This window comes from Malus sylvestris, chromosome 16, assembly GCF_916048215.2.
Source record: "Malus sylvestris chromosome 16, drMalSylv7.2, whole genome shotgun sequence".
In the NCBI taxonomy this organism is placed as follows: Eukaryota; Viridiplantae; Streptophyta; class Magnoliopsida; order Rosales; family Rosaceae; genus Malus; species Malus sylvestris.
Window position 1 is genome coordinate 18360042 of NC_062275.1, and position 21321 is coordinate 18381362.

At 40.0% G+C, this 21321-nt stretch overlaps 1 protein-coding gene and 1 pseudogene across 1 annotated transcript; both read right to left on the minus strand.

Annotated features, from left to right (window-relative positions):
- LOC126609013 (FHA domain-containing protein At4g14490-like) overlaps positions 1 to 13535 on the minus strand; it is a 50040-nt pseudogene extending 36505 nt beyond the window's left edge.
- Positions 13536 to 13678: 143 nt separating this feature from the next.
- LOC126609014 (PRA1 family protein D-like) lies at positions 13679 to 16601 on the minus strand. Its single transcript, XM_050277038.1, has 2 exons — positions 15615 to 16601; positions 13679 to 14027 (listed from the first exon to the last, which is right to left on the minus strand). The coding sequence occupies exon 1, from the start codon at positions 16172 to 16174 to the stop codon at positions 15638 to 15640; it is 537 nt and encodes a 178-aa protein (XP_050132995.1). The 5' UTR covers positions 16175 to 16601; the 3' UTR covers positions 13679 to 14027; positions 15615 to 15637.
- Positions 16602 to 21321: the final 4720 nt, after the last annotated feature.

Here is a 21321-nt window from a genome sequence, read left to right on the forward strand (position 1 = left end):
TTTTGGGAAGACCTTGGAGACTTGGTGCAAGGAATTGCTCAGACGGAGAAGTTATTTATAGGAGGAGATTTAAATGGACACGTGGGCAGGGAGACAGGCAACTATGGAGGTTTTCATGGTGGCCATGGTTTTGGGGAGAGAAACGAGGATGGGGAAGCTATCTTGGATTTTGCAATGGCATATGATCTCTTCTTAGCCAACACCTTCTTTAAGAAGAGAGAAGAACATGTGATCACCTACAAGAGTGGGTCGTCAAAAACATAAATAGATTTTCTTCTAATGAGGAAAGAGGATCGTATAACTTGTAAGGATTGCAAAGTTATACCAGGAGAGAGCGTGACTAATCAACATCGCTTGTTGGTGATGGATGTACATATCAAAAGAGTGAGAAAAAAGAACAAGACTTGGAAGTGCCCAAGGACTAGATGGTGGAATCTAAAAGAAGAAAAACAAGTCATTTTCAAAGAGAAAGTAATCACCCAGTGTGTGTGGGATAGAGAGGGGGAAGCTAACCAAATGTGGGATTCCATGGCTAGTTGTATCCGAAAAGTAGCAAAAGAGGTATTAGGAGAGTCCAAGGGCTTTGCCTCACACCAAAAGGAATCTTGGTGGTGGAATGAGGAGGTACAAGCAAAGGTGAAGGCTAAGAAGGAATGTTGTAAAGCCTTATACAAGGATAGGACCGATGAAAATGGTGAAAGGTATAGAAAAGCGAAGCAAGAGGCGAAGAAAGCTGTGAGAGAAGCTAAGTTAGCGGCTTATGACGATATGTATAAGCGACTAGATACCAAAGAAGGAGAATTGGATATCTATAAACTAGCTAGAGCAAGGGAAAAGAAGACAAAGGACCTAAACCAAGTGAGGTGCATCAAGGATGATGATGGAAAGGTTCTTGCTACAGAGAACGCGGTTAAAGACAGATGGAAAGGTTATTTTCATAATCTTTTCAATGAAGGACATGAAAGGAGTGCTTATTTAGGGGAGTTGAGTAACTTAGAAGAGTGTAGAAACTACTCTTTTTATCGTAGAATCCGGAAGGAAGAAGTGGGTGTAGCTTTGAAGAAGATGAAGCATAGAAAAGCAGTAGGCCCAGACGATATACCAATCGAAGTGTGGAAAGTTTTGGGAGAGACAGGTATAACATGGCTCACTGACCTTTTCAATAGGATTTTGAAAACGAAGAAGATGCCGAATGAGTGGCGAATGAGCACTTTGGTGCCTATCTACAAGAATAAGGGCGATGTACAAAATTGCATGAACTATAGGGGAATTAAGCTAATGAGTCATACAATGAAGCTCTGGGAGAGAGTCATTGAGCATAGATTGAGGCAAGAGACACGGGTTTCGGACAACCAATTCGGGTTCATGCCAGGGCGCTCAACCATGGAGGCAATCTATCTCTTACGAAGATTGATGGAAAGATATAGAGATGGGAAAAAGGATTTACACATGGTCTTTATAGATTTGGAAAAAGCGTATGATAGGGTCCCAAGAGACATTCTTTGGAGGATTTTAGAGAAGAAAGGAGTACGAGTAGCATATATCCAAGTTATACAGGATATGTATGAAGGAGCAAAGACTGTCGTAAGAACTCATGAAGGACAAACCGAAAGCTTTCCCATAACTGTAGGATTACATCAAGGCTCATCCTTAAGTCCTTACCTTTTTGCGTTGGTAATGGATGAGTTAACAGGACATATTCAAGATGATATTCCTTGGTGTATGCTTTTCGCAGACGATATAATGTTGATAGATGAAACTCAGGAAGGGGTAAATGCAAAGCTTAACCTTTGGAGAGAAGTGTTGGAATCTAAAGGTCTTCGCCTAAGCCGATCAAAGACAGAATATATGGAGTGCAAGTTCAGTGCAAATGGAGGCCAAAACGAGTTAGGGGTGAGGATCGGAGATCAAGAAATACCAAAGAGCGACCGTTTTCGTTACCTAGGATCTATCTTGCAAAAGAACGGAGAATTAGATGGAGATCTCAACCATAGAATACAAGCTGGATGGATGAAGTGGAAGAATGCATCCGGCGTGTTGTGTGACCGCCGTATGCCACTGAAGCTCAAGGGAAAATTTTATAGGACGGCAATAAGGCCGGCGATGCTGTATGGCACAGAATGTTGGGCGGTGAAGCATCAACACGTACACAAAATGGGTGTAGCGGAGATGAGGATGCTTCGTTGGATGTGTGGGCACACGAGAAAGGATAAGATTAGGAATGAGGATATCCGGGGTAAAGTAGGAGTAGCCGAAATTGAAGGAAAGATGAGAGAAAATCGGTTACGGGGGTTTGGACATGTGCAAAGAAGGCCTACTGACGCTCCAATTAGAAGATGCGACTATGGGACAGAGGTTCAGGGCCGAAGGGGCAGAGGAAGACCTAGGAAAACTTTGGAAGAGACCCTAAGAAAAGACTTAGAGTACTTGGATCTAACGGAGGACATGACACAGGACATAACACAATGGCGTTCTAAGATTCATATAGCCGATCCCACTCAGTGACTTGGATTTTCCAAGTCTCCAACCGAGAAGTTTTCCTCACTCGGGAAATTAAGGGAACACTACCTCAACCTATATGCTCCACTCACAAAGCTTCAACATACAAGCTTCAACAAAAGAAAATTTAAAGAACTTAGCGAAGAAGGCTTTGGTGTATTTAACACAATACGTTGAAATGAAGGAAAGCTTATTTATTGATATCCCCGATAAGTTACAAATATGTACATATACTTGAGTCAAAATAAACAAACAAGAGGGAGCCTTCACAAAGGTTGCTTAGGAGAAGTCTCAGCAGTCGGTAGAGCCCCAGAAAGAGAAGGCACCGGAGGGGGATCATTCGGAGCCTCAGTACTGGACAAAACCCTAGAAGGAGGAGGCATCAGAGATTGATCATTTGGAGCCTCATTACGCGGTACAGCCCCAGAAGACGAAGGCAATAAATGCCTTTGGAACAAACCCACAAATCTCTGATGATCAAGTAAAACCTGACCATCAGATTCCTTCATCTGGTCAAGCTTCCTCTTCATGTTTGTAGCATAGTCATGTGCGAGCCGGTGCAACTGTTTATTCTCATGCTTGAGCCCTCTAATCTCCTGTTTGAGACTCATCACTTCAGCCGCCAATGATTCAACTTGGCGGGTTCGAGCAAATAGGCGTTGTGCCATATTAGACACAGAACCTGCACACTGAACACTGAGAGCCAGAGAATCCTTAACAGACAACTCATCAGACCGTTTGGAAAGTAGTCTGTTATCTTTGGGAGTGAGAAGGTTCCTGGCCACTACCGCAGCGGTCATATCATTCTTCATCACGGAATCCCCAACGGTAAGAGGACCAGTAGGGGAGACGAAGGATGGGCGCCATATGTTGTCTGGAGAAGGCGGGGCTGCCTCTTCAACAAGGTTCAAGTCAAAACGACGGTCGGAGGGGCCAGACATTTTCAAAGGTGTTGAAGAGAGAAGAGGTCGGACAAATCAAGATCTTAGAAGTGCAAGAATGGAGCTTCTACTGGTGGATATTCAAGTGTGCTTTGGAACTTAATGTCAGCCCCTATAAAAATCTGCACTCGACGAAGCTTCAGAAATCGAAGAGGCGCCTGCTCAGAAATCGAAGAGGCGTTTGCTTTCTCAAAAGCTGGGCTGCTTAGAGACCACGAGGGTCGATCTCAGAAATCGAAGAGGTGTTTGCTTTCTCAAAAGCTGGGCTGCTCAAAGACCACAAAGGCCGATCTCAGAAATCGAAGAGGCTTGCTTTCTCAAAAGCTGGGCTGCTCAGAGACCACGAGGGCCGATTTCAGAAATCGAAGAAGCACCTACTTTTCCAGCCTTGTCAGCACCTGTCACACGCACACTCAGCTTTGCGGAAATTATGGGCATTCTGTTGAAGATTTCTGGCGAAGTAGAAAGCACATGAATCGTACTGTTCAATCACCCACTTCCCACACGCAACAGTAGCTCATGGGTACCACAGATAACTTTGCCAAAGTTCTCTGACAAAGTTGAGACACGTGAAGCTTGCAGCTCCCACTACATCGCTCTGACCAAGAAGGGTAAAAGAATTGCAAAGAAACAACACTAACAAAGTTTAGACACATAAATTTTGAAGGTCTAGCTACCATATTATTACCCACAAGGGTAAAGGAACAGTACCACTGCTGGATAATTGGAAAGTCCCGGTGTGTCAACCTCTGTGCTTCGTGGCAAGGTAGACTAGCAAACATGCCCAACCTTTACTCACATTCGAGAAAACACTCCTAACAAGATTGCTTGCTCCAAAATCGAAGAGGCACCGCCCTCCGAATCTCGAGAGCCAGACTCCCAACATGATTACTTTCTCAAAAATCGAAGAGAGGGTAAAGGAACAGTACCATTGCTGGATAATTGGAAAGTCCCTGTGTGTCAACCTTTGTGCTTCGTGGCAAGGTAGACTAGCAAACATGCCCAACCTTTACTCACATTCGAGAAAACACTCCCAACAAGATTGCTTGCTCCAAAATCGAAGAGGCACCGCCCTCCGAATCTCGAGAGCCAGACTCCCAACATGATTACTTTCTCAAAAATTGAAGAGACACCGCTCTCCGAATCTCGAGAGCCAGACCCCCAGCAGGATTGCTTTCTCAAAAATCGAAGAGGCATCGTTCTCCGAATCTCGAGAGCCAGACCCCCGACAGGTCTGTAATCTTCACACGCAATATCAGCTTTCCAGATACCACAAACCACTTTTTCAAAGTGCTCTGACAGAGTTAAAACATGTGAAGCTGGCAGCTCCCACTACCGTGCTATAACCAAGCAGGGTAAAGGAATAGCATTATTACTTGATGTTAGGAAGACTCCTATATATGTTGACTTCCATCCCTAACGGACAGGCAGACCTGCAAAAATGCTCAACCCTTTCTCTTATCTGAGAGGGCACTTCCAACAAAGCCTTTCGAAATATTCAGCTTTCTTTCCCCCCGATAATACCTCTGTAAACAAGCTATACTAGAGCAAGAATATCTCATATCATCAGGGTTAAAAGCAAGAGTATCCCATATCATGCTTTTTCCCTGTCTTTTCCTTTGGCCTTGTTCTTACCTGCAAGACAAGGAGAAAGAGAGCAATCAGTCAGCACTTGGAATCAAGCTTCCAGCCAGGAACTGACTGCCTGGAACCCCTTACCTGATTACTTACTTGGCATTGCTCTCGAGTACTCATCTTCAACATCTTATGCTTCCAGGGAAGATATCGCATCTGCCTGAGGAACAGATAGGGCAAGTGAGAAGGATACAAGGAAGCATGTGGAGACAAGCGTAACAGCACACGTGCCGATACATCCACTACTCTTATCAAAAGCAAAAGTATCCCATATCAGCTGGGTCGAACGTACTCTAGATTTGATGGACTTGTTTTGACCCTCAAATTCTTCAGTCGGCCTTATACTCTGGAGAAAACCAGAAAACCCTCCAGCCCAGTTCAAGAATAAGCCTGTGGAAAGTTACTTCTTCAAAAGCAAAAGTATCCCATATCATCTCTCCTCATTTTTCTTCTCTTTATCCTTCATGCTGCCTGCAAGATAGGGAGAATATGAACAATCAGCCGGAGCTCTGATTGCTTACCTTGTCTGTCACCTCTTTCAGCAGATCCCCCAGCTCGGCGACTTGGGGGACTCCTACTACATGGTTTGTATCTCGCTTGACCAAGCATGAAACTACAAGTAAGCTTCAAGTGAAATTGATACATTACCTTGTGCATCTCCACCAGTTACAGATACCACCCCTGGATGGAGGAAGAGTACTTCCAGAGAAGATGCCACATCTACTTATGAGACAGATAAGGCAAGTCAAGACGATACCACACTCTGGTACTTAGAAGTTTCGTGGCTACGAGATCATTCTCCCACAATATTTCCTAATGTCATTTGTACTAAATCATTCACTTGTACTCACTAAAGGAGAGCTTGAACCTATGTACTTGTGTAAACCCTTCACAATTAATGAGAACTCCTCTATTCCGTGGACGTAGCCAATCTGGGTGAACCACGTACATCTTGTGTTTGCTTTCCTATCTCTATCCATTTATATACTTATCCACACTAATGACCGGAGCAATCTAGCGAAGATCACAAAAAGTGACCGTTTTCGCTACCTAGGATCTATCTTGCAAGAGAACGGAGAATTAGATGGAGATCTCAACCATAGAATACAAGCTGGATGGATGAAGTGTAAGAGTGCATCCGGCGTGTTGTGTGACCGTCGTAGGCCACTGAAGCTCAAGGGAAAATTTTATAGGATGGCAATAAGGCCAGCGATGTTGTATGGCACAGAATGTTGGGCGGTGAAGCATCAACGTACACAAAATGGGTGTAGCGGAGATGAGGATGCTTCGTGGGATGTATGGGCACACGAGAAAGGATAAGATTGGGAATTAGGATATCCGAGGTAAAGTAGGAGTAGACAAAATTGAAGGAAATATGAGAGAAAATCGGTTCCGGTGGTTTGGACATGTGCAAAGAAGGCCTACTGACGCTCCGGTTCGAAAATGTGACTACGGGACAGAGGTTCGGGGCCGAAGGAGTAGAGGAAGACCTAGGAAAACTTTGGAAGAGACTCTAAGAAAAGACTTGAGTACTTGGATCTAACAGAGGACATGACACAAATGAGCGCAATGGCGTTCTAGGATTCATATAGCAACCCCACTTAGTGGGAAAAGGCTTTGTTGTTGTTGTTGTTGTTGTTCCCAAAATGGTGGTCAACTCACAGCCCAACAGCCAGTCTCTTACTAGAAGAATTTATACAGGTTCTATCTGTGCTAGTTTCCAACAAAAATTTGACAGAAGCCGATTTAATTACAGAATTACACTTCTCCCAATATTCATGGCCAAGTATAAAGTCCTATGGATCTTGAAGTGGAATTATGAAGTCGAAACAAGTGAAGTTTACAGAGCCAAATCAGTTAAGTGATGGGATAAATTCAACCATCAAAAGACCATCAGTCAGGTCCTCACATAATTTCCCATTACTTCATTCCCGGTCATTTCGGTACAACTAGTACAGCCATCACTGCCAGTCATCTCGAAACCATCATTATCAGACATTAGTCCATCTTCGTCCTTTAAAGGAATAGTCAAGTCTACCAAATCGTCAGGCTTAAAGAAAAATAAAGCCACTCAGCTTGAAGATTTAGCACAACAATTACTTGCAGAAGCAACGATGCTCCATACTGAAGACAAAGAAGTCGTAGACTCCAAATCTTCAGATGCATCCTCACAGCAACCATCCAACTCAGCAAGCCAAAAAACACAGTCAGCTAAATGGGCCGACTACCAGGATTCCCAGGACCCATTTGCTTAAAGCCATGTGAAAACTTCAATCATCATGTCAAGTCACCATGTGAACACATTCATTTGCCATGTGAAGCATTCATAAATTATTCTCACCAATTATTTTGACAAAGTTTGGAGTCATTCATTCATTCATCCATCCCATGCTTCCACAGTAATGGCAGCAAATATTCTTACATAGTAAAAGCAACAATTATTCCAACAAATTTCACTGTTCATCAATAGTAAAAGCATGTCATCATTCAAAGTCATCATTCATCAATAGTGAAAGCAAGTCTTCCAAGACCTTTTCCAAGTCTTTAAGAAGTGAACTACGGATGAAAATGTCTCAAGTTTGGAATTTCCACAATTTCTCAATCAAAAGTTTCTTTGAGTTCACACTGTACCCAAAGAAATCAAAAATTGTAAACACTTTTCATTTTGAAATGTCAAGGATGTTTGCGTGCACCAATATCCTTTTCATCAATCATTTTCATATTTGTTGACTCAATCGTCAGTAAATCAATTGTAAGTTCTGGTGTAAGTTTTGCAATAAAACTTATTTTTAAATTATATTTGCATCATTACTTTAAATTCATTATTTTCATTATGAAGAATATTTTCATAACAACTGATTTTGAATGGCATAAAATTCTTACTCACAGTCAATTCATTGAATACCTTAAGTTCAAGGTGAACACCGATCAATCATTTGTTTAATTCTTTCTATTTGTTTATAATAGTTAGTTTCATGGCAATTTTAATCCTGGTTATCCTCCATATCAAGTTCCACATAATTCAATTAACAATTCATTCAACCCTAATCATCATTGCCCTTTGTATAATTGTCCTTCTCGTTATTATTATCATTAGTTTCGTCTCATTTGGTGTGTGTGTGTGTGTGTGTATATATATATATACATATATAGGGGGTTGCTTATGGGCAAAATGACAAGTAATTGTAAAAAATCAAATGGAGTAGTAAGACAATGGAAGATCTTTTTATTTAATAATTGTGAAAATACAGAAGCTAAAGTTTGTTTCACATATTTACATCCTTGCCAGAGCAGCTATTCTGGAATAATAAATCCGCATGATGGTGAAGATGCTACTTGGCTCTTCAAGAGCTATATTGCTCTTGGCGAGTTGAGCTTTTAATTTTTCCATCTTCTGGTTCACTTTCTTCACCTTCTCTAGTTTCTTTAAAGCATGCTAGAGATGATCATTTGCTTGGCCTTCAAAGCAAAGAGTTGTTCCTTCAATTTCTGAATTTCTGTAGCCACCACCATGATCCTGTCTTCCATGGCAGACCCTTCTTCTACAAGCTGCTGAAGATTAGTGGAAATCTGTGCATGCTTCTCTTTGTATCACCTCACCCGATTGGCCTGCCTCTCAGCCCTAAGATGTTGATCCCTCAAAGCCATCAAATTCTCAAAGAAGGAGAGGAATGACTCATACTGCACCTTGGTCATTTGCTTGGACATGAATAACTCAAATAAAGCTTTCTCAGCATCTTCAAGTGCCTTAAGACTGAAGGAGGCAAAAAAGTCCCGCTACATCCATGCTTTGAAAATCCTGCGTTGATCTTGAAGGTGTTGGGATTCATAATGACGCCTTGGGGATCTCGACATAGTCCTAATTTGCTAGAACTCTCTAACTAGCTAGGGCAAAGAAGCTGTGGCTGGGAAAGAAGACAATGGTAGGGGCATGACACCAGCACCACCATAAGTAGTAGTACCAGTGGCAATTTTGCAATGGCAGCAGTGGAAGAGGAAGAGGATCCAGTAGCAACCACCTTCCTAGGCCTAGGACTTAGGACCCCTGAAGGTCCAATAGCCTAAGGTGGAAAGGGAGCCATTTTGCTCACAACAGGCTGAGAAGGCTTGCCCAAACCCTCGCCATAAGCTTATCAAATTGTAGAAATAATAGGTTGGAATGATAATCTTAAACCAAATAAAATAAAATAAAAAATAAAAAAAGATAAGTTGGTAAGTTGAATATACCTTAGCTGGACCATGAACCTTAGAAAAAAAGGCTTTTGCTATAGCTGTTTTGGGAAAAGATGGCTGGCTTAATAAGGATGGAACATGAGAGCTCCTGAGGCTAGTCACCTCTGAGACAACTGGTATCTCAAGGACTGTTGGTTCCTTAGCAGCAAGTGTGGGAAGCTTAGCAGCTTCTGGAAGAGGTAAAGACTAGCAAGGGCTGAATTCAAAACATAAGTTCAAAATCAAAAGATAGAAAACATAAGATGGCTAAAGGAAAGAAAACTTACAGAGGTGATATCGTCTTCTACATAATGAAACAATTATCGAGTTGCAAGGTTGAATTAAGAGGTGGGAGTCACGACTATGGCTGAAGGAATTTGGGAAGGAGATGGAGTAAGTGTTTGCTGAGTTACAGGTGTTGGAGTGCTTTCCTTGTCTAAAATAGCAAAAGTTAGTTTAGAAGTTGGATCTTAAGGATTCAAAAAGTAACGAGGTTTGAGGAAGAAAAGATACCTTTAAAGGCTTAGCCCGAGAAGGAGAAGCTTGCACAGGTCGAGCTAGAGGTGAGGAAGGTTTTTCCTGGAAATTCCCTCTGCCTTGGAAACCTACTTTGGTAAAACCAATTAGAGTTGGTATAGGAGAGTTAAAAATGGATGAGAAAATGGATATTGAGTGTTCAAAATAAATAACTACCTTTAATTCCTCCAAAATCTTGGACATAACTTCCTTGTCACTTTGTTGCCCCTTCTCACTGGCCTTCATCCCCTTGGGAGAAGAGTCAAGCTTCTTACTAGCAGGAGGTCCTAATCATAAAGTAAAATTCAATAAGTTTGATATTTATGAAAAGGGAGCAGAGTGGAGAAATTTAAAGATAAAGTGCTTTCTTGTAAACTTTTGTTTTTTCCCTGCCCGCTTCAGCTAGAAAGGCAATGAGAGATTGAGAAGTTTGAGAGGTTTGGGACCTAGTTCTTTTTCTAGTTGGGGTTGCTCTAGGAGTAGGGACATCATCACTAGCTTTGGTCCTCTTATCCTCGGGCTCTGAATCAGAAGATTCTACAACCATTGGCTTTGCCCAATAAGATATTCTGGTTTCTACCTTTGGTCTAGCATCTGCCTCAGATTCGCTGAACATCTCAGAGATGTTTTCAGCTTCTCCAAGAGTTTGGCTCGGGCCAACTCCCTGCCTAGTGGCTTCAGCAGCTGCTTCTTTTTCCTCGTGCCCGAGGACTGCTTCAGCAGGATTGCCTTGGGTTGTAGAATTAAGAAAACAAAGTTAACATTTGATAAAATCAAGCAATTAAAGGAATGAGTTAGGAAGATAAGTCACCTATCAGCAGAAGTTAATTTTTTGCGTTAATAGCTTTTTTCCATCTCTCTAGTTCTTCTTTTTTGGGAAGAGACTTGAAGAAGACTTGCCCGAATAACCTGTCATGGGCTTCCTTGATATCCCCTCCATATTTGTTAAACCACTTGGCTTCCCACCAATTGGTAAACAGAGTTGTACACTCAAAGTTAAGGGTAGTAGGCTTGTGTGCGATTTTGGTCATCATTTCCAGGCTACGCCTGCTTGCCCAAAATGTGACCTCGAAGAGGGAGCAGATGTGATAAAAGGTGCCACAGTGCATTGAGTCAAAGAAAATGAGGGGGATGGCCTGCCTAAATCCCAACTGCCTACCACAGAAATTGGGGTGGTAAACCTCCAGCCTGCGTTTATAGCCAGCTAGATCACTCATCACTCCCCAAGCTAGGTCTCTTTGCTGGATGCAGCTGATGAACTTCTCCTTACAATATCTCCTGGCATTCGCCTCGAATGAATCTTGAAAGAAATTGTCAGAGAACCAATGATACCTTTTAAGCATAGAGGCACCTCATTTAGGATCCGTTATGGTTATGCAAATCTTGAAGAAATAGAGGCAGGAGAAGGTTGAGTGGCTGGTAGCTAAAGCCTCTACCAGAATTAGGGCAGGAGCTACCCCTTCAGGGAATTCCAGGTTTGAACCCCCGAAATTCTGGAAAGTACCATTGGAGCCAGATTTGGATTATCCAGGTTGCTCCATTAAGATTTGTCTCAGAAGGCTCCCCATTAATCATCTTATAAAGCAAGTGATAGAGGTGAGATAGGATGAAGGGCCCTGTAGCAACATCATCCAAGGAGTGCAGAGCTTCTACCAAGGGGTGCAGAGCTTCTACCAAGGGGATCCATTCCAACTTTACCCCCTTAGACTTGTTAGGGAACACCCACTTCGACCAAGCTGCATCTATCATAGAACGAAATTCCCTTTTGAAGTTTGACCATTTGCAACCAAGATGCCCTCCTCAGCTTCATAAAGGTTAGGAGTGAACCATTTCTTAGCAAGCATGTTACTTTCCACGGCAATAGGGACTCTAGAGGTCCAAGCAGGTCCTAGTGAGTGGGCCTCATCTTCATGGAAGAAAATAGGGAGATTGAGGCTAGCCTGAGGGCAATGAAGGCCGTTAAGCCAACGGCAAAGATTGCCAATCCCTTTTTCAAACTCGTATGTAGAGCGCGATTTAGGGGCCATTGTTGAATTCAAAGAAGGATGAAGAAAGTGGCTCGAGTTTAAGTTAGGGAAAGATCGAAAATTCAAGAAAATTTGGCGGTTTTGAGAGTTAAGCTTGTTAAAGGTAATGGCTGAAAAGAGTAAAGTGGAAGCTATATACAAGTAGGTAGTTAACGTTGGAAGTTGTGGGTTAGTGCAAAGGTTTACTTAAAATGGCTAAGTTAATTGGCGCTAATACCCAGTCTTGGCAAGCGTTCAAATTTAATCATTATCAATGTCTTGATTAGCATACTTAATAATGATTAAAAAGGGCACTGTTTGGGTGGGTATTTAATATTGGGCTCAAATCAAGTGAAGGCCAAAGCGTTAAGTAAAACAGAAAGGGATTGGGCTGGGACAGGTGGCAGCCTAGGGTGAAATTAAAACCATTTTCTGGCAGCTAATAGGCAGCAAGCCTATGTCAAGTGACAAGCAATAGAGGGCAGCTCACCCTCAGCAAAAAGTACTTTTCCATGGCATGGGTAGGTACTTCAAACCTTATGTCATTTCCAATTATTTTTGCTCAGGTTTTAGTTATAATTAATCTTGTCAAACTAATTATTGTCAATTTAAACTAATAACTAAGAAATTAACTTGAATGACCTTGAACTCCTTTATAAATGAACATATGATACTATAAATAAAAGTCCTTTGTCAAAAGGCATCAAAAAGAACTTAGTACAGACTTAACCCATCTATGAACAATCCCGTTAAGACAAGAAGTACAAATAACTTGTGGTGCAAGTAAACAACTAACTAAGCAACCAAGAAAACAATCTGTTAAATAAAGGTATCAGTGGCACGCTTGAATCTCTATTAGTCTTGATTGTGAGCCTGAAGGCCTAACAAAGACCCCACAAAGGCACCTCTCAAACTAATTCCAAATTTATGTTGCAGAGAACCAAACATCAAACTCTGCCCAATGAGAAAGACCATGGGAGTTATGCGAGGGACAAATCTAGCCCGAACAAACCCTAAGGTTCTGTCTCGGGTGGCTCTCTTTGTAATCGTCGATCTTGATCTCGATGGAAATGTACTCACAGATTTTGATTTTGTTGCTGTGGCTAAGATCCAACGACGTGTTTAGAGGGACCTTGGTGCCATTCAAAATAGTGCCATTGGAGAAGTCGAGGTCTCAAAACATCCATTTGCCTGGTTCAGATTTGATGGAGAGGCGCTTGGAGGAAATGTTGGAGTCTTTGATCAGGAGGTTGTTGCAGCGTTCGTCGCGATTGATTCAAACCTTTGATTTGAGTCAGAAGTTTCGAGTGTCGCCCCTTCCAATTATGAAATCCCAGGTCATGGAGCATTTTCAGCTTGCGAGCTAAAGGCTCCATTGTCTCTCTGAGTCCGAGATAAGAAAGGAGGGGAAACACTATTTGAAATGCTTTTCTGTTTTCAGAGTGAATATATCAAAATGTCACAATGGCGACAAACCAATTCTACGTAAATCTGATTCCTAATTGAGGGGAAACAAGCACATATAGCCTTAGTAGGAAGGTAGAGTGTTAGACTTCATCATTAGTTAGCCACCTATACCTATGCAGTTCCACTCGTGTGAGAATTGCCCTAGTCAAGTAGAGCTTCCAAATATCTTCTCAAGTTGGGAGATAGGTAGGAGACTCACTATAGAGTCTCTAGAGTTGAGTCAGTCAACTATCTTACAGATAATCTGAAAATACAGAATATGGTAATTTTACCCAATTCACTCCTTTTGGTTTATTTCTAAGTATAAAGCAGATTTTCTGAACATGTTTCCTACAGAGAACACTTGTAAGTTGCAACACGTATGAATAGGAAAAGGACATTGTAAGTTGCAACACGTATGAATAGGAAAAGGAATCATCGCTGCATACATATACCATCACTACAAAAAATTGCACTTAACTTTCAGTTTGCAAGGTTCCAATGTACTCCAAGATGGCACAAACCGACAATGCGACCCACGATTTGCCATGAGACAACAATGGTCTATACAAGTCTTATCTGTTAAAAGCACTCTAAACGTGATTTGAATCAGGAAGAAGGGCTGAACATCAACTAGGGTGGTGGATACACAATTTCAGACTTCAGAAGGAAGAACGACATCACAGCTGGATCTGTTGGTTAGAGGTTGACCCCCATCGGAGGCTTGTCTGGAACACAGGTACCTGATCGAACAATGATGAAATGCTACCAACTGCAATGCATACATGGAAATTACATAAAAACGAGGAAAATAATGCATTAGCTCCATCTCCATCTCCATTTCATGGTACAAGACATAAAATGTTGAAACAAGAACTGCTGTTAAATATAACATGTCAATAAATCATAAGCACAAAATAGACTCGGGTCTGTATTTGAAAAAAAAAAATGCAAGTTTGGGTATAAATCACTCAGCTCATTCAATCCTGACAAAGTCCAGATAGAGAATTTCATATTTATAATCATGTCACTGCCCCATGTACGTGTGATAAAGCATATGGCATAGACAAATTATTCCCAAGTGTAGCAGTACTACAAATTACTCTGTTTGGTAAATGGCTACAACTTATGAAAAGGGAAGAAACTATGCAAGACAAATTTCATGAGATAGAAACTCTAAGTTACGAAATGAAAGCGGCAAAAGGATTCAAAGAAAAACAAAGTCAATTGGTCAGATTGCATCAGGTTTTCAAACATCTGCTAGTTTTGACATAGGAAATCAAGTATTGTAACAAGAATTGGTAGAGACAGGATGTTGATTTTATGTTCATACTTCGTACAAACCTGACAATCGATACAATGAAATGTTGAACCATTCACCCCAAGGAAAAGAAAAACAAGTTTGTTCGACAATTATGACGAGATGGTCAGAAAGTAATGCCTGCCCTAATAACTTAGACGCACCTGTCTTTGACGTCTATTTTGTTCAATTTGGAACAAATTTAACAGCAAATCTATAATGCAATGCATGGAGAGCAACAAAAAGAATGTCATGGTTCACAAGAAGCCCCGTTATGCACTTCTTGTTGGAATTTTTAGATCGACGGGCCCGGGTTTTGAAACTGGAACTTCAAGCTTAGTGGGAAAAAACGTATGCAAGATTTCATCGGTAAGATATCAAAATGATCAAACCAAACTGCAGGTCCTAGAAATAACATGTATAACTAAAAATATCCGGAGACAAGTTGCTAAGATATCCTGCTATTGCAACCAGAGTGGTCTTGGCAAAGCAAGATTTGAACTAAAGACATGGAAAAGGGCTATAAAGCGTACTTAATATAGGGCCAGCTCTTCCAAAACATACTGTTGGAAGGAAAGATAAACGTTAGTCAATGAAAATCGTCTAGGTACGGGCATGTATTTAACTTAGATAAAGAAAGTTCAAAATATTTTGATACAATCAGAAAACTATAAAGTTGCAAGAAAAGGTATATGAGTACTAAGAAGACCATAACATGTCTACATATTCTGTACACCATTCACATGTGCGCGGTATCACGCTACACATTATGCTTAGCAAAAATTCTCTGCAACTGGGAACGGATGGAGGTAAACCACATTTGATACAGTCAAATCAAGAATTCTATTAAGACACCTCTACAATGAATTTATATTCCGAAAACGGATGAATATCACAAATAACAATGAAGTAATCAAATTGAAGGATATCAATTAAAACCCTAACTTCCCTATTGTAAGCAATTAAAATCCAAAATTCCAACCAAAACCCAACAAAATTCCAAAATTTAATTTCAACAAAACCCAGAAGAAGAAAAAAAGGAAATCAATTCCAACCCACCTCATAAAATTGGAGAGGAACAGTCACATAATGGTGTAATTCCCACTTGGGTCAGCATCATCCGAGAGCAGAGCCCCATACGGCGATTCTTGGTCGTCCATCACAAGGCCCTCCGTCCCCCTAAACACCGCGTGCAACCCTATCAAAACGACCCCAATCACACCCGAAACGATGACGTTGAGCCACACGTGAGTGAGGACCAGAGCCACCACCGTCACCAAGGCAAGAACAACCATCACGACCCGGTCCGGGACCGCAAACCCGAACACCTCGAGGGGCTGGTCACGCGAGAAGTAGAGTACGAGCCACGCGGCGAAGACGATCAAGAAGACGATGATGGAGAACGGGTGGTAGAGGAGGCTGAGGAAGAGCACGATCAGGGCGATCAGGGCGTAGTTGGACCGGAAGTGGGTCAAGTTCTGGGCGAGTCGGGTCGTCGCGGCGGAGAGATTGGAGGGGAGTCTGAGTGCGGTGGGTTCCAGGAGCTCACCCCATGGCCGGAGCGTGGCCCTCGCCGATTGGGTGGCTTCCTTGAACTGGGACACCATTCCGGCGGACATTGCGAGATGAGTTTCTCCGAAAGCTTTGAACTTTCGTGGCGGAGATTGATGGAAATCAGAGAGAGATGGGGTTTTTGTGTTTCATTTGGTTCAGTCTCTCTAATGGCGGAAATGGCTTTCGCTCGACGGAGTTGACCTATGCTTGGACTGGACACTGTTAGGCGAAATGGTTTGTGTATCTCAAGAGTGAAAGTTGGTTCATATTTTTGGGCCGAACGTATTGGGTTGGGCCTGATTCCTGCACATGGGGTTGGACGAACAACCAAGGTTTCAGGCTTGGACAAGATCTGGGCATATAATAATATAAATTAAAACTTGGAAACAAACAGCTTTAAAATAGATTGGTGTTGGAATCTTCGGCCGTCAGAGTTTCATCCTGGCAGCCCTTCGGGTGGCGGCCTTTGGAATAGATTTGTGGCATTCAGCATGAAGGTTAGGGAGAGAAACTTGTGAAGTAGGTTGTACCAATTCATATGCTTTTAATGTTCATATTTTGGAGACAATGTGGATCTGCGATTTTGGTGAGGGTTCTGGTGGCGGTTGGCTGGATTCCATGGTGGCTAGCGGTAGCAGCTTTCGTTCATCAACAGGGGACTATTTTAATTTTGTCTTTTCATGTAGTGTCTTTCTGGACCTGCATTATTTTTGTCTTGTTGCGTTAGTGTTTGGGCTTCGAATACTGGGTTTGGGTTGAGGAGAGATAACTCGGGTTGAAAGATTGTGATTCTCGGCCCAATGACGAGTTTTTAGGCCATATGGTTTTGCCCAGAAGAATGTAATTCGACCGAGTCCTAACTCAAGTAGGGCTCTTAAGGATTAGATTTAGGCGTGACTCGGTCGAGTTATGATTGAATTGAAATTGTTAAGGATCAGAATAATTTATTTATAAGATTCAAATTATTCCAGGAATCAAAATGTGTGACTAATCAGATAAGAAGTGAATCGAACGCATAAGAGGACCAAGTTTAGAGTCCTAGTTCAAGTAAAAAAAGGTCGAGGCTTGATAGAGATACAGTTTCGGGCGGAGAGGGGTATGATGAGATAATATCAACAATATCTAGATGTGTGCCGAATAGTCATAGTCCTATTGGGACAATACTTTGGCCTAATTGGTCACCACGAACTTCAACCCTATAAACAAAAAAAGGATCTTCAACTCAACAAACAAACAAATGCTCTGCACAAAACCTCGCTTTAAGCGAATCTTTCTCACACTTTGAGAAATTACTAATTACCTTAACCCCTCTATCAACATACCTTAAGTTTGTAGTAACAACATTGTGCTGACAACCAGCGATATCTTTGGTTTGGATTACTAGCACTGGAGCTGTCGAATCATTAGATCGACCAAGAAATATCTTTAGTTTGGATTAACAACATAACTTTGAGTTCGATTGGTTACCTATCTAAGTATTTGCCAACGAGAAGTCATTGTTCATTCACTAAACAAGGTCACTTTGTTAGGTTTCTTGGTGAAGTGAGGTGTTATCTAGGTTACTCAGTGTTTAGCACATTTAAAGCCAAACTTTTATTAAACTTCACAGTGATTTAGCAACCTTCTCGTGAGATTCTAGAACCCAAGGTCGAGACGTGTTCTTTTGTTGCCGTGATCGTTTGAGTACAAAAGTCAATAGCACATTCAACACCACCACATCTATTCTACTCGTCAACCAAGCTTGGTCGCAAGTTGGCACGCCCACATTCACTTGAAAGACGTAGTTAACTCTTAGTTGCTCAATCTACACGCCACGCAAGCTTAGTGGTTTTTGGAGGGAATAGTCCGTTTGTGGCTAAGCTTTTTAGTTGAGCTGAGCTGTGTGTAATCTCCTTTTCTTCTAATAAAAATCTTGTTAAAAACAGAAGCTTTAGAATAGATGAGAGAGAAAATAATATTCCTTACAGATCCTCGTTAATTGGAATTGATCATCTACCATGTTTAAAGTACATTGAAGTAATATTATTTTTGGGACATCAAAACAATGGCTTTAATGAACCGTGTGGAGTCAAAATGCACAATATCAGGAAATAAGATTATCTTCTCTCCTCTTTCCATTTTCTTTCATTCTCTTCTCTCATACTTTCTATTTTGTCTTTTTTTTTTCTATAAAAAAATTAATATAAAATGTTGACACTGTAAGACAGGATAGAAGAAAAAGAAAAAAAAAAAAAAAAAAAGAATCCTTCTCCCAATGTCAGAGTGATCAGAGCCACATGGCAGAAGCAGAAGAAGGATTATGGATGCATGCAGCTTTTACGTTTCTATTCTATTAAGAGAATAGGACTTGTCAACTTTTTGTCCCATTTTCTTCCAATTTTGCCCTTACTTTTGAATACATAATGTTGACATGAGAAGGGCAAAATATTAATTTTGTATCTTTTGAACTTTTCCCCTTTTTTTCTATTTTGCTCTCACTTTTGATACATAATATTTATATAAGAAAGGCAAAATAGTAATTTTATATCAAAATATTTACATAAGATAAAAAATATGCACTTATAAGAGAAATTGTCCTACCATCATTTTTTCATACAAGTAAGTGAAATCACGATGTTTTTTTTAAATAATTTGAATGAACTGAAACAGTTATGCTTGAGAAGAACGTGAAGTGAGGTAGGAAGTTATTCACACACACAGTGTGCTCATCTGCTAGTTTGTATAATCAAAACATGTGTCCCTTAGACACCACATCAAGCAGCAGATTCCCCCACTTCGGGAAGGAGGAGGATTGTCTGCCCTCCAAGTTACCGTGCCCTCCCATGCCCTCCTGATTGTGTGGTCACGGTTAAACCACGTTAATATTTTATATTATTATTTATTTTTGTTTTATTATCTTTATAAAAAAATAATATAAAATATTAACGTGACTTAACCGTGACCACACAAAACAGGAGGGCATGGAAGGGCACCGAAACTTGGAGGGCAGACAATCCTCCTCCCTTCGGGAAACGTTAGTTTTCCATTGTTTTTGTTTTTTTATAATTTAAGAGATAGAGTGGATGGGACTACGTGTCGTGTATGAAAGGGAGAAGAAGAAATATATCGATTGTGAATGTATTTACAATCCAGAAATTGGGACCACATAATGAAAGAAGGATTCCACTTTCGTGTCTATATCCTCGTCTGAAAACAAATTTGTTGTTTTGTAAAGACATTTATTATGTTGAATTACTAAGACCTATGAAGGTAATTTTCGTTTTTAACGATATTGTTCACATTAAAAAGATAAATTAAGAACAATACTTACATACTTAAAAAAAAAAAAAGTTCCTATCCAAAATTATTCGATATCGATTTATAGAACTTTGTTTTTATAATCAGAATCGTTCATTTATAAATCACTCTGTAAAGATTCCCTTTGTAAAAAGATCAATTAAAACTAAGGTCATTTAGTCATCGAACTGTATAAAAACAAATGAACGGAATCGATAAATGCATTACGAACCGTCTATGTATTTGCTAGAATAAATTAACTAAATGATCTTAGTTTTAATTCATTTTTTACAAAGATGATCTTTACAGTGTGATTTATAATATGAACAGTTCTGATTATAAGTACAAAACTCTGTGATTCAAACACGAAGAGTTTTGAGTAGGAGTTCTTAGTTATTTTTAAGTAGCCAAATATTATTCATAAATTAATAGGCTAAGTCTTATAATAGACAAGTAATAATGTGGTTCAAATTTTTCTTTGACGAGAATCAAATCTAAAACCTCTAACTTTCAAGTGAAGAGAGAAATACCATTGAACTGTAAGAGTAAGTGGGATCAAAACTCATGTTTTGGGATTAAAAACAAAAATAAAAAATTTCACATACACAAAGTGTGTAGGCATATACTAGTATTATTTAAAAGGTTCTCATTTTTTAACCAAAAAAAGTCGTCATTTTATTAATCTCTACTAATTAATAAAACAATTATTATCAACCCAAATCCTATAAAATTACCAGTTTAACCCTCTAATTAAAACATAACATGAATAAGAAATATGGGGTAGAAATGTAATTTCACACAACCAAATTTTGCTATTTTTTTTTCAAAGCCTCACCTACATGTAATTCTAACATATTTCTACTTAAAATTCAAAAAAAATAAAAAAATTCCCACCCCCACATTCTCTATCACTCTATTCCTCTCTCCTTTTATTTCAAAAACAAAAATAAAAAATTTTCTCATACACTTTGTATGTGCCCATATACTAGTATAATATTATTTGAACAAGTGTTAATCATGCTTTTTTCTTCTTTATAAACAAGCGAGAATAGAGAAAATTAAACCTCATGCCGGGTCTTATGTTCGTGTGATATTTAATTCAGATTAAAGTGCGATGTTCGAAATAAAAAATGATTTTCACGTTCATTATAATTTTTTTTATTTATAGCTATCAAATTAAATAAATTAATCAAAAATATGAGTGATGATCCAAATGACCGCTCTTATTTTGGCCAAAAGCACATACAAGTTGTATGATACAACGTGCAGCACGAGCAAGCTCTCTCTTTCCTTGAATCGTGGCAAGTGAAAAATGGAGCGAACGATTCCGTCGCTTTCAGGACGAAGAATCCAACAAAAGCGAATATGACATTTGTCTTGTTGCAATCGAATTGCTTGCGTTGAAAATTTTATCCCAGTTTCTGGACTATACATATGTACATGCAAATTATTTTGCGGAGTAGCACGTGATATCGAGGAGATAAATACAAACATGGTTTGATGCTTCCCTGTGTGCAGACAAATATTGTGTGTTCAATGAGGGGTGTAGGTGGCAGAATCCTTTGGATAACATATGGCATCTCGAGTCAGGTAATAATTTGACACATTTTTTTATATTTCCTACACACTACTTTCAAATTTTCGACTGTCAACTACAATATTAAAAAAATAATTTTTTTTATAAAAAAATATACATGTAAATGTAAAATAAAAATAAATGTATGAATATTACTACTTTTTCTCTTTATCATTTATCGAAAAGGAAAAAAATTAGAACGTTTACTACATTGGGAAGGAAGTATTTCTCTATATCATTAATTTTATTTTTACTCAAGTGGATTATAACCTTTTACAACAAAGCTGATGAATAAAGGAAAATCTGAACTCACAGTTAACCGAAGCTTAAGTTTTGAGATGAGACCACTATAACAAAATG